This window comes from Oncorhynchus tshawytscha, linkage group LG29, assembly GCF_018296145.1.
Source record: "Oncorhynchus tshawytscha isolate Ot180627B linkage group LG29, Otsh_v2.0, whole genome shotgun sequence".
NCBI lineage: Eukaryota > Metazoa > Chordata > Actinopteri > Salmoniformes > Salmonidae > Oncorhynchus > Oncorhynchus tshawytscha.
In genome coordinates, this window is record NC_056457.1 from 15,587,205 (window position 1) to 15,601,084 (window position 13,880).

A 13,880-nucleotide genomic window follows, 5' to 3' on the forward strand; every position below is an offset into this window, starting at 1 on the left:
TGTTTTTCAGCTGCAGGGACTGGGAGACTAGTCAGGATCGAGGGAAAGATAAACAGAGCAAGTGCAGAGAGATCCTTGATAAAAACCCTTCCAACAGGACAATGACCCTAAGCACACAGCCAAGACCATGTAGGAGTGGCTTTGGGACAAGTCTCTGAATGTCCTTGTGGCCCAGCCAGAGCCCAGACTTGAAACCGATCGAACATCTCTGGAGAGACCTGAAAATAGCTGTGCAGCAATGCTTCCCATCCAACCTGACAGAGCTTGAGAGGATCTGCAGAGAAGAATGTAAGAAACTCCCCAAATACAGGTGCAAAGCTTGTAGCGTCATACCTAAGAAGACTCCAGCCTCTAATCGCTGCTAAGGTGCTTCAACAAAGTACTGAGTAAAGGGTCTGAATGCTTATGTGATATTTCAGTTTTTTATTAATTTGCTTAACTTTCTAAAAACCTGTTTTTGCTGTGTCATTATAGGGTATTGTGTGTAGATTGAGGGAATAAAAAAATAAAAACAATTTTAGAATTAGGCTGTAACGTAAGAAAATGTGGAAAAAGTAAAGAGGTCTGAATACTTTCCGTATGCAGTGTATGTTTGTGGCAAATCCAGTACAACACATTACCAAGTACCACTCTCCATATATTCAAGCATAGTGGTGGCTGCATCATGTTATGGGTATGCTTGTAATCGTTAAAGACTGGTGAGTTTTGCAGAATAAAAAAATAGATGGAATGGAACTAAGCACAGGCAAAATCTTAGAGGAAAACCTGGTTCAGTTTGCTTTCCACCAGACACTGGGAAATGAATTCACCTTTCAACAGGACAATAACCTAAAACACAAGGCCAAATCTACACTGGAGTTGCTTACCAAGAAGACAGTGAATGTTGCTGAGTGGTCGAGTTACACTTTTTACTTAAATCTACTTGAAACTCTACGGCAAGACCTGAAAATGGTTGTCTAGTAATGATTAACAACCAACTTGACAGAGCTTGAAGAATTTTGAAAATAATAATGGGCAAATGTGGCACAATGCAGGTGTTCAAAGCTCTTAGAAAGCCAGAAAGACTCACAGCTGTAATCGCTGCCAAAGATGCTTTCACAAAGTATTGACTCCGGTGTGAATATTTATGTAAATGTGATATTTCTGTATTTAATTTGAAATACATTTATCAACATTTTCTAAAAACATATTTTCAATTTGTCGTTATGGGGTATTGTGTGTAGATTGATGAGAAAAACATTTATGTAATCCATTTTAAATTCAGGCTGTAACACAACAAAATGTGTAAGTCAAGGGGTATGAAAACTTTCTGAAGGCACTAGTTGCTATGTTTCACTGCAGTCACACTATTTCATAGAGTACTAAGCTACTAATTGCTGTTCCCTGCTTGTGATGGTAATAAAGAAAGACACCAGGTCTCTTATTTAACTCTCTACATTAATGATGAGAGGTTCATTCTCAAAAACCCTTGCTGGCTGTCTTTGGGGGGGGGTTTAAGTTACAGAAAGTGCAGAGGAAATGTGATCCCGCCGTATGCTGACTGTCCCAGGTCCTTATCTCCAACCCTGCCTCTAAGGTTACATTCCATACTCCTCCCAAATGGCACCCTACTCCCTAAATAGTGCACATAAGGAATAGGATGCCATTTGGGACACAGGCTACGTGTTGTCTTCATCCGTAACTTCTCTATTGATAGCTTTATGGTGAGAATATGGGGAGATCTGCTTGGTGGTACTATATGGGTTCTCTCTCTTTCCCCTTCGCTATTCAGCGACATGCACAACCCCTGTGAACTCTGACGTAATGGCAAACAAACAAACAGACTGGGGCGCTGTTGAAAATCCTCCTCAACTCCTCTGAGCGGTGGAGCGAGAGTGGCAAACTCTCTTATATTTGATGTACGTTACTGGGGCGCTGTTGAAAATCCTCCTTAACTCCTCTGAGCGGTGGAGCGAGAGTGGCAAACTCTCTTATATTTGATGTACGTTACTGGGGTGCTGTTGAAAATCCTCTAACTCCTCTGAGCAGTGGAGCGAGAGTGGCAAACTCTCTTATATTTGATGTACATTACTGGGGCGCTGTTGAAAATCCTCCTCAACTCCTCTGAGCGGTGGAGCGAGAGTGGCAAACTCTCTTATATTTGATGTACGTTACTGGGGCGCTGTTGAAAATCCTCCTTAACTCCTCTGAGCGGTGGAGCAGGAGTGGCAAACTATCTTATATTTGATGTACGTTACTGGGGCGCTGTTGAAAATCCTCCTCAACTCCTCTGAGCGGTGGAGCGAGAGTGGCAAACTATCTTATATTTGATGTACGTTACTGGGGCGCTGTTGAAAATCCTCCTCAACTCCTCTGAGCGGTGGAGCGAGAGTGGCAAACTCTCTTATATTTGATGTACGTTACTGGGGCGCTGTTGAAAATCCTCCTCAACTCCTCTGAGCGGTGGAGCGAGAGTGGCAAACTCTCTTATATTTGATGTACGTTACTGAAGCTTCGTGGCGATGAGTATCAGCTCACTTAAAATCCCTGCCACGGAATAAAATGCAACAGGTTTATCTATCTGTATATGCATTTCACAGTCTACACCTGTTGTCTTCAACGCATGTGACAAAGTTTGGTTTGATAGTGTAACTCACACAATGAAGCGGTTGCATATATAGGCCAACTTTCCAAAGGAATGGAAAAGCATGCCTTTTGTACGGTGAATTTTCCATAGGACTCTGGTCAAAAGTAGGGCACTATGTAGGGAATAGCGTGCCATTTGGCATGCAGTCAAGGTGCTGAAGGGGAGTATGGGTGTTACACCCCCTGCATGGTAATCTCTGGATATAGCAGGCTGGATGTAGAGTCAGAAACTGCATCCCAAATGGCTCCATATTCCCTATAAAGTGCACTACTTTTAACCAGGCCCCTAGGCGTGCGCTATGTAGGGAATATGGGACTCACCCGTCGGACAGGGAATTTGGCAGTTGGCCATGTAAGCTCTTAAGGAATAAATGAAACTCATTTCCTGCTTCATTCACTTTGTATAAGAGCAGCCTGGGTTCCTTTCTACACAGGAACACTGTGGTATTCGGCATGTCTCACGATCTGTGTGTGTGTGTGACTCTACTTCCCTCCCACTGTGACTGTCTTGTGTGAAAGAGTCAGGTGTTTAATGACATTTGTGTGAGGCTTCCCTCTCGTCACTGACAGATGGACAAAATAAAACCGAGGGTACTGTTCAGTAGGGCAAAACGTACCAAAACATTTTTAACCGTTCTTATTGGACCAAATCCAGGTAGTACCATCCCATTTCATTCTGTTTCGAAACATCTCGTCCCATACTGAATTTTCGTGTGCCCTAATTGGTCAGTGGAGCCGTCAGTCATCAGGGCCCCCCAGTCAGACCCCGTCCGTCCACCAGTCAGCAAGCTTCCTTGTTTCCCTCATCACTCAATGACAGTGGAACTCTCTTTCCCTATTTCCTCTCTCCCTGCATCAATAAACATGGAGTCTAGGGGGGTGGTAGGGGTGTAAGGGCTTTGTATTCAGGTCTTTGGGTAGGCTAGAAGGGTGGTCAACAAAGAGCGGGAGAAACAGAGTTATTTTCTTTCCTCTTGGTCCTGTCACTCAGTTTCACCTCACACAATGACCAGTCTTTGTCCTAACCAGGTCCTAGCTGGCTTCTTTCCTCATACCCCTCTCTATTTTACTCTCTCTCTGAAAACGAGAAAACAAATCTGCTTGACGTCCTGGTGAGAGAGAGTGGTGAATATTGAGTCTGTATTATACTGTTAGGTTCATCACAGCTCTCCTATTCATCTGTTATCTCTTGTTGCCAACAACGAGCGCTCCACTCATAGAGAGACAGAGATGTGTTTTTGAAAACAAAGCCACGTGACTGCATGACTTTGTGCCGGCCCTGCAGCAAGCACAGCGGAGTCCATGGCTGGCTGCCGACCGTTGCCGTGCCAACAGACGGTTGCGTTTCAAATGGCACCCTATTCCCTCTACAGCGCAGTACTTTTGACCAGGGGCCATAGGGCTATGTAGGGAATAGGGTGCCATTTGAGACATAAAGGGGGATCTGTTTTATTGTGAGCGGGCTGGGCTGGACCTACATGGCTGTTTATTTGGGTCAGGCAGTGAAGGTTGGGCCTGTCTGTGTGGTCGGGCCGGTGTCCGAGCTCGGACACTGGATTGGTGTCACTCTGTCGCCCAGGCTCCTAGCAACCACCACTGGAGGCTATGAGAGAGGTAAATGGGGTCTGGTGTCCTGTCCCGTGTGCAACAGCAACAAGGCTGTGGTTTGTCACTGACGTTCACAGTCTGTGGTGCTGCAGAGACTGGGACAGAGATGGAGGGTGTCTCCCAAATGCCATCCTGTTCCCTACATGGTGGACTACACAAGCACATGCACTCACATACCCACACCGTACACACACAGATACACTATATAAACAAAAGTATGTGGAGTTAGTGGATTCGGCTATTTCAGCCACACCCGTTACTGACAGGTGTATAAAATCGTGCACACAGCCATGCAATCTCCATAGACAAACATTGGCAGTAGAATGGCTTTACTGAAGAGCTCAGTGACTTTCAACGTGGCACCGACATAGGATGCCACCTTTCCAACAAGTCAGTAAGTCAAATGTCTGCCCTGCTAGAGCTGCCCCGGTCAACTGTAAGTGATGTTATTGTTAAGTGGTTCTCGGTTGCAACACTCACTACCGAGTGCCAAATTGCCTCTGGAAGCAACGTCAGCACAACAGCTGTTCGTCAGGAGCATTTGTTCTGCGTGGCCGCGCACGCGTGCAGCTTAGAGGGAACATTGGTCACTTGTATTCCAAAACGGATTTGAAAAACAGAACTGATTTGAGCATTAAGCCTGCAGTGTGAACAAGGCTACAGTACAGAAGTCCATTCTCTTCAGCTGTACTGTGACTGTATCCTGTACGTAGTGTACTGTGACTGTATCCTGTACGTAGTGTACTGTGACTGTATCCTGTACGTAGTGTACTGTGACTGTATGTAGTGTACTGTGACTGTATCCTGTACGTAGTGTACTGTAACTGTACATAGTGTACTGTCACTGTATCCTGTACATAGTGTACTGTATCCTGTACATAGTGTACTGTGACTGTATCCTGTACATAGTGTACTGTAACTGTATCCTGTACAAAGCGTACTGTATCCTGTACGTAGTGTACTGTAACTGTACGTAGTGTACTGTGACTGTATCCTGTACATAGTGTACTGTAACTGTACATAGTGTACTGTCACTGTATCCTGTACATAGTGTACTGTAACTGTACGTAGTGTACTGTGACTATCCTGTACGTAGCGTACTGTATCCTGTACGTAGCGTACTGTATCCTGTACGTAGCGTACTGTATCCTGTACGTAGCGTACTGTATCCTGTACGTAGCGTACTGTCACTGTATCCTGTACATAGTGTACTGTAACTGTACGTAGTGTACTGTGACTGTACGTAGCGTACTGTATCCTGTACGTAGCGTACTGTATCCTGTACGTAGCGTACTGTATCCTGTACGTAGCGTACTGTATCCTGTACGTAGCGTACTGTATCCTGTACGTAGCGTACTGTCACTGTATCCTGTACGTAGTGTACTGTAACTGTACATAGCGTACTGTAACTGTATCCTGTACGTAGTGTACTGCGACTGTATCCTGTATGTAGTGTACTGTATCCTGTATGTAGTGTACTGTAACTGTATCCTGTACATAGCGTACTGTGACTGTATCCTGTACATAGCGTACTGTATCCTGTACGTAGTGTACTGTGACTGTATCCTGTACGTAGTGTACTGTGACTGTATCCTGTACGTAGTGTACTGTAACTGTATCCTGTACGTAGCGTACTGTATACTGTACGTAGTGTACTGTAACTGTACGTAGTGTACTGTGACTGTATCCTGTACATAGCGTACTGTATCCTGTACGTAGTGTACTGTAACTGTACGTAGTGTACTGTATCCTGTACGTAGAGTACTGTAACTGTACGTAGTGTACTGTGACTGTATCCTGTACGTAGCGTACTGTATCCTGTACGTAGTGTACTGTATCCTGTACATAGTGTACTGTAACTGTACGTAGTGTACTGTAACTGTATCCTGTACATAGCGTACTGTAACTGTACGTAGTGTACTGTGACTGTATCCTGTACATAGCGTACTGTATCCTGTACGTAGTGTACTGTATCCTGTACATAGTGTACTGTAACTGTACGTAGTGTACTGTGACTGTATCCTGTACATAGCGTACTGTATCCTGTACGTAGTGTACTGTATCCTGTACATAGTGTACTGTAACTGTACGTAGTGTACTGTGACTGTATCCTGTACATAGCGTACTGTATCCTGTACGTAGTGTACTGTGACTGTATCCTGTACATAGTGTACTGTAACTGTACGTAGTGTACTGCGACTGTATCCTGAACATAGTGTACTGTAACTGTACGTAGTGTACTGTGACTGTATCCTGTACATAGCGTACTGTATCCTGTACGTAGTGTACTGTGACTGTATCCTGTACGTAGTGTACTGTGACTGTATCCTGTACGTAGTGTACTGTATCCTGTACGTAGTGTACTGTGACTGTATCCTGTACGTAGTGTACTGTAACTGTATCCTGTACGTAGCGTACTGTATACTGTACGTAGTGTACTGTAACTGTACGTAGTGTACTGTGACTGTATCCTGTACATAGCGTACTGTATCCTGTACGTAGTGTACTGTAACTGTACGTAGTGTACTGTATACTGTACGTAGAGTACTGTACTGTAACTGTACATAGTGTACTGTGACTGTATACTGTACGTAGAGTACTGTAACTGTACGTAGTGTACTGTGACTGTATCCTGTACGTAGCGTACTGTATCCTGTACGTAGTGTACTGTGACTGTATCCTGTACGTAGTGTACTGTAACTGTACGTAGTGTACTGTGACTGTATCCTGTACATAGCGTACTGTATCCTGTACGTAGTGTACTGTATCCTGTACGTAGTGTACTGTAACTGTACGTAGTGTACTGTGACTGTATCCTGTACATAGCGTACTGTATCCTGTACGTAGTGTACTGTATCCTGTACATAGTGTACTGTAACTGTACGTAGTGTACTGTGACTGTATCCTGTACATAGCGTACTGTATCCTGTACGTAGTGTACTGTGACTGTATCCTGTACATAGTGTACTGTAACTGTACGTAGTGTACTGCGACTGTATCCTGAACATAGTGTACTGTAACTGTACGTAGTGTACTGTGACTGTATCCTGTACATAGCGTACTGTATCCTGTACGTAGTGTACTGTGACTGTATCCTGTACGTAGTGTACTGTATCCTGTACGTAGTGTACTGTAACTGTATCCTGTACGTAGCGTACTGTATCCTGTACGTAGTGTACTGTGACTGTATCCTGTACATAGCGTACTGTATCCTGTACGTAGTGTACTGCAACTGTATCCTGTACGTAGTGTACTGTAACTGTACGTAGTGTACTGTATCCTGTACGTAGTGTACTGTGACTGTATCCTGTACGTAGTGTACTGTAACTGTACGTAGTGTACTGTATCCTGTACGTAGTGTACTGTATCCTGTACGTAGTGTACTGTGACTGTATCCTGTACGTAGTGTACTGTAACTGTACGTAGTGTACTGTATCCTGTACGTAGTGTACTGTAACTGTACGTAGTGTACTGTATCCTGTACGTAGTGTACTGTATCCTGTAGGTAGTGTACTGTATCCTGTACGTAGTGTACTGTGACTGTATCCTGTACATAGCGTACTGTATCCTGTACGTAGTGTACTGCAACTGTATCCTGTACGTAGTGTACTGTATCCTGTACGTAGTGTACTGTGACTGTATCCTGTACGTAGTGTACTGTGACTGTATCCTGTACATAGAGTACTGTATCCTGTACGTAGTGTACTGTGACTGTATCCTGTACGTAGTGTACTGTGACTGTATCCTGTACATAGAGTACTGTATCCTGTACGTAGTGTACTGTGACTGTATCCTGTACGTAGTGTACTGTGACTGTATCCTGTACATAGTGTACTGTATCCTGTACGTAGTGTACTGTGACTGTATCCTGTACGTAGTGTAACTGTGACTGTATCCTGTACCTAGTGTACTGTGACTGTATCCTGTACCTAGTGTACTGTATCCTGTACGTAGTGTACTGTGACTGTATCCTGTACCTAGTGTACTGTGACAGTATCCTGTACGTAGTGTACTGTATCCTGTACATAGAGTACTGTATCCTGTACGTAGTGTACTGTGACTGTATCCTGTACCTAGTGTACTGTGACTGTATCCTGTACCTAGTGTACTGTGACTGTATCCTGTACGTAGTGTACTGCAACTGTATCCTGTACGTAGTGTACTGTATCCTGTACGTAGTGTACTGTGACTGTATCCTGTACGTAGTGTACTGTGACTGTATCCTGTACATAGAGTACTGTATCCTGTACGTAGTGTACTGTGACTGTATCCTGTACGTAGTGTACTGTGACTGTATCCTGTACATAGAGTACTGTATCCTGTACGTAGTGTACTGTGACTGTATCCTGTACGTAGTGTACTGTGACTGTATCCTGTACATAGTGTACTGTATCCTGTACGTAGTGTACTGTGACTGTACGTGGTGTACTGTGACTGTATCCTGTACGTAGTGTACTGTAACTGTACGTAGTGTACTGTAACTGTACGTAGTGTACTGTAACTGTACGTAGTGTACTGTATCCTGTACGTAGTGTACTGTATCCTGTACGTAGAGTACTGTATCCTGTACGTAGTGTACTGTGACTGTATCCTGTACCTAGTGTACTGTGACTGTATCCTGTACGTAGTGTACTGTGACTGTATCCTGTACATAGAGTACTGTATCCTGTACGTAGTGTACTGTGACTGTATCCTGTACCTAGTGTACTGTGACAGTATCCTGTACATAGAGTACTGTATCCTGTACGTAGTGTACTGTGACTGTATCCTGTACCTAGTGTACTGTGACTGACAGTATCCTGTACAGTATGTAGTGTAGAAGTCCCTTGGTGCTAGTGCCAACCATAAGAGGTGCCAGGTAGGGAGGGGCTCACAAAGGGCACTGATGTTGATGCCAGAGTCACGGGACACCACAGCTGAGTTCCAAATAGACCCCTAGTCCCTAGATCTGAGAGGATTGGATAGGTCTAAGCAATATAGCGAAAACCTTCTACCTAGCCAATCAGAAGGCAAGGTGAAGCTAGGTATTGCAGTAATGCTATCTATCCTCTTGTCACCGAGGTTAGTAAGAAGAGAATGCTTATATCTATCCAATCATTTGACCAGGACTGCTGACCCTCTTGGGACTGTAATGTGTGTGTTGACATCTGGGTAATTTTAAAAAGAGACAGCCAGGCTGGATTTATTTGTGTGTATGTTGTGAAATGTACCCGGGACAACAAGCGGACACTCTCTGGCTGCTCTAGTCTCAGGTTGGCTTGGTTTGGATACTTAGATTCGACCACCGGTGACAGTAACTCTCTCTCTACATCTGCAGAGTTATGCAGTACGACAACAGGTTGTAGAAACATGTCACTGCTACCCAGGGTTTCTTTCTGGGTGCAACATGGTTGGTCGTGACTGAATAGCCCTTTTTCTTTTCTCTCGCTGAATTTCAGCTCGGTGCAGAACAGCGAACGGGGGAAGAAAATTGGAGCAGCTGTGATCACCACCAGTCGAAGTGTCGTGCAGACCGGGAAGGCAGTAGGTGAGACCGACAGTCAGTCTCTCTAACCAACCTTTTCCCCAGACTCAAATTAAGCCACCTGTGAAGGATTTGTAGTCCAGGAAACTGGCCTTCAAAAATAGTCAACACAGAGTACTGCTAACTAACATTCACTCCCGGATGGCTTTGTTTTCATCAATTAATTTCTAAGAAATGTATTGTTCAGTACAGAACTGTATATCTTATCCACAATCCCTCCTGTCTCCATCCTCCAGGTCAGTCGGTGGGTGGAGTGTTAACCAGTGCTAAGTCAGCCATGTCGTCCTGGTTCTCTACGTTGGCCCAGCCTGCTATTTTAGCCACTCCCGCAGCCTCCCCTGAGCCTCAGTCACCTACCGAGCCTTGACCACCTACCTGCTGCCTGCCTCCTAACCTAGCCTTAGCCTCTGTCACAGGCTTTAGCCAACATGAGTTAAGCCTAGGAGCTGAGGATACCCTAACCTAACTCCCTCCAACGGTCCTTCCCAGAGTGTCGCTCAATTCATCTTTCCTTGATTCCTCGCATCCTTTCTCCTGAGCTCCTTCTCAAACCCTATTGGAGAAGGTCAGAGGGGAGGGATCTTGGACAGTGACCTCCAATCCAGTTGAGGCGGCGAGGAGACAAGATGCGACGTGACACACTCCTCCTCTCCCTTTTCCTTTCAGAACCAGCTAGTTACAGAAGGAACCGGGGTCAGGTGGGCAGGATAGGTTTTATTTTATGAAGGATTTGTTTCAGGCCTCTGATGGGATACCACAATACAGCAGAGGGATCCAGGTCTTTGTTTGTAAATGATTCCCTATGTAGTTCACAACTTTTGACCAGGGCCCATAAGGTACTGGTGATAAGTAGTGCACTAAGAATAGATGCCATTTAGGATGTAACCCTGGTCTGCAGTACCCTCTCCCCTCCATCCCCAGGTTACAACTGCTCCAGCATGGAGGACAGATGAGAGGAATAGCCACTTGTGCTAAACAGACATATGCTCAGAGCTTCAGATTTCAGTGTGTTTTTCTGTGTGGTGGAAGACCTTTTGTGTTTTATCCAAACTGTACTGAAAGTGTGAAACCAGTGCATTGCTGGCTGGAAGCTGTGTTACAGTAAATGAGCAAGTTATTCTCGGATTACTGGACAGGACAGACAACCTATGTGCGTGTCCCAAATGGAACCCTTACCATAGTGCACTACTTTTGACCGGTCCCTGGTCTATAGTAGTGCACTATAAAGAGAAGAGGGTGCCATTTGGAACATAACCTGAAGGAATGACAAACAGTATAACAGAACTGCTTTTTATCTTTTTCCTCATGTCCGCACTATACATGTAATAGAACTTTTATAAAGATGGAGTATGGGATAACTCATTTATTAGTTGTATATAGTTTGTTGGACTTGTACATAAGTGTTTTCCCTCTCTCGACACGACTGGAACCAATCTCTACCGTGCATCTGAAATGGCACCATATTCCCTATATAGGTCACTACTTTTGACTAAGGCTCTTTAAACCTATTCCCTAGAAAGCGCACTACCAAAACATAGGAAAGATTATATTTCTATGTACTCTCTTAGCCTATACTTGTTACTTTGAGATGATTATAGTACTTCCCCCCCAACTGTTTGTATTGAAGTTGTTGGATTAGGTTAACATTTAGAAAAGTGTGTGTATATATATATATTTAGTAGGCATGATCTTTGAGCTCTGGGACTGTATCCACTAAAAGTTGGAGTAAGAGTGCTGATCTAGGATCCCATATAACCTTATCAATTACGATCTAAAAGGCCAGACTGATCCTAAATCAGCACTCGTACTCAGACGTTTAGACATGGGCCCAGGTCCAGTTTTTAAACTGTAATAACATCTTTGCCGGCTGTCTGAACCATCATCTCCTGTCTTGACTTTTAAACTAAAGTCTATGCTTCATTTGAACTCTGAAAATCACAAGTCTGTAATAATTTTTTTCACCTGACATTGTTTTGAAAATATTCTAAATTGTAAAGTTAATTTATGCTGCATTAAATATGAAAAACAGTCTGCCCTTTACTGAAAAGACAACTACTTTCTCATAGCTTCTGTACTTAACAGCTGGAAATCAGCCTCATCTGTCCCTAAAAAAAAAAAAAGTGCTTTCCATAAGCTTACAGCAAAAGTACTACAAAAGAGATTAAAAAAGTATCTGTAAGCTTCTGTTGAAGAGTGTGAGATATTCATGGTCTGGTCATACTGTATGTAGGTCAGCCAAACAAAAGACCGTAGAGGGGGTGTATCAGGACATGTGGTAGCAGGGTCTACCGGACAAAAACAGGCTGCAGCCACGTGCCTCAGTTCAATAACATCGCATGCACACGCGAACCCAGGGACCTCACGGATGACTTTCAGATTATCAGCTCAAAAGCTATGGGTGGGGAGGGGGAGGAGGCAGAGCAGTAGAGGGATGTTTGTTTGGCTTCAGCAGCTGTCCCAAATGGCACCCTAGTCCCTGTATGGAATAGGTTGCCATTTGTGAAGCAACCAGCTCCAGTTATAGCTATTCAGAGGTGGTACTGACAGGGCTTCTGTGGATGCCTTTTAGGTCAGGCAACAAATGGGACAACTATTTTAAGCAGGCATAATAGGTCCCATGGTTGTATAACTAACTGAAAATGTAAATAGGCTAAATCTGTAATTGTGAGCAGACTGGATTAACAGGTAAACATGTGTCAATAACAAGTCATTGTTTTCGAGAACGTTTTGGTATGTTTTTTAATAAATTAACGTTCATTCAAAATACAGTGCCAAAGGAACATGATGCAGCCAAACATGCTAGTAAGGTTTGTCATGAAGCACCTGTGCTCATGTTTAAGGTAGGAACCATGAAGCAGCTCCGTCCGCTCCTTCCCTCCCATACCACCCTCCAGTCGTTCTCCACTACCGCTAGTGGTTGCCTGGACAATTTCCATAGCAACAGCACTGGGCCAGCCCTCCTTCCCAGACCCAATCAGCAGCAAGATTCCTCAGTATTTCACACAAGAAAATAATCTGATGGGGGGTGGATACCTAAACACAATCACACTACAGTAATGTCTGATTTAAAATAAAAAAATACTAATACAAAATAGAACCTGGTTGTTTTCCCCCACACTAAAACAGTTTCTTTTTTTAAACATGAAAAATATATATTTTTATATATATTTCAGCAGCTTAGGGGGAATTTATATATTTTTTTAAATGCATGAGCCCAAAAATCTATAGTTGATGAGAGTATTGAGATAGCGTGAAGGAGGCGTGTGTTGTTGCAGAGACCCGCGCTTGTCAAAAATAAAGAGCCGGCATAAAACCTCCCATCACGACGATGAGATGGCGGTTGGTTAGGGTGAGCTCCGTTCTGTAAACCGCTGGCTGGCTCTGTGGAAGACCTGTGTCCAGAGAGATTGACTAAGGATGCCTCCCAAATGGAACCCTATATAGGACGCTACTTTTGGCAAGAGCGCCACAGTGCCAGCTTAACAAGCCTATGGTGGCCCTTTGCGCCCTAGTCAAAAGTAGTGAGTCAGGTGCCATTTGGGACACACACAGCCTGAGAGACAGGCAGGCTTGAGTGGCGTTAGTGTGAGCAGAGGACTAGAGGAGTGAGGGGAGAGGCAGGGGCTTGAGTGTGAGCAGGGGACTAGAGGAGTGAGGCAGGGGCTTGAGTGGCGTTAGTGTGAGCAGGGGACTAGAGGAGTGAGGGGAGAGGCAGGGGCTTGAGTGGCGTTAGTGTGAGCAGGGGACTAGAGGAGGAGGGGAGAGGCAGGGGCTTGAGTGGCGTTAGTGTGAGCAGGGGACTAGAGGAGTGAGGCAGGGGAGAGGCAGGGGACTAGAGGAGTGAGGGGAGAGGCAGGGGCTTGAGTGGCGTTAGTGTGAGCAGGGGACTAGGAGTGAGGGGAGAGGCAGGGGCTTGAGTGGCGTTAGTGTGAGCAGGGGACTGAGGGGTGAGGCAGGGGCTTGAGTGGCGTTAGTGTGAGCAGGGGACTAGAGGAGTGAGGCAGGGGCTTGAGTGGCGTTAGTGTGAGCAGGGGACTAGAGGAGTGAGGCAGGGGCTTGAGTGGCGTTAGTGTGAGCAGGGGACTAGGAGGAGGGTGAGGCAGGGGCTTGAGTGGCGTTAGTG

General features: G+C 44.8%; 1 protein-coding gene across 2 annotated transcripts in view; it reads left to right on the forward strand.

The window, feature by feature from the left end:
- LOC112227867 (AVL9 homolog (S. cerevisiase)) overlaps window positions 1–11,788 on the forward strand; it is a 32,839-nt gene extending 21,051 nt beyond the window's left edge. For both annotated transcript variants that reach the window (XM_024392836.2, XM_024392837.2), the window contains exons 15-16: window positions 9,672–9,760; window positions 9,994–11,788. In XM_024392836.2, coding sequence (XP_024248604.1) covers window positions 9,672–9,760; window positions 9,994–10,124 — 220 coding nt within the window. In that variant the 3' untranslated portion in view covers window positions 10,125–11,788. The remainder of the gene's footprint in view (window positions 1–9,671; window positions 9,761–9,993) is intronic.
- The last annotated feature ends 2,092 nt before the right edge of the window (window positions 11,789–13,880 follow it).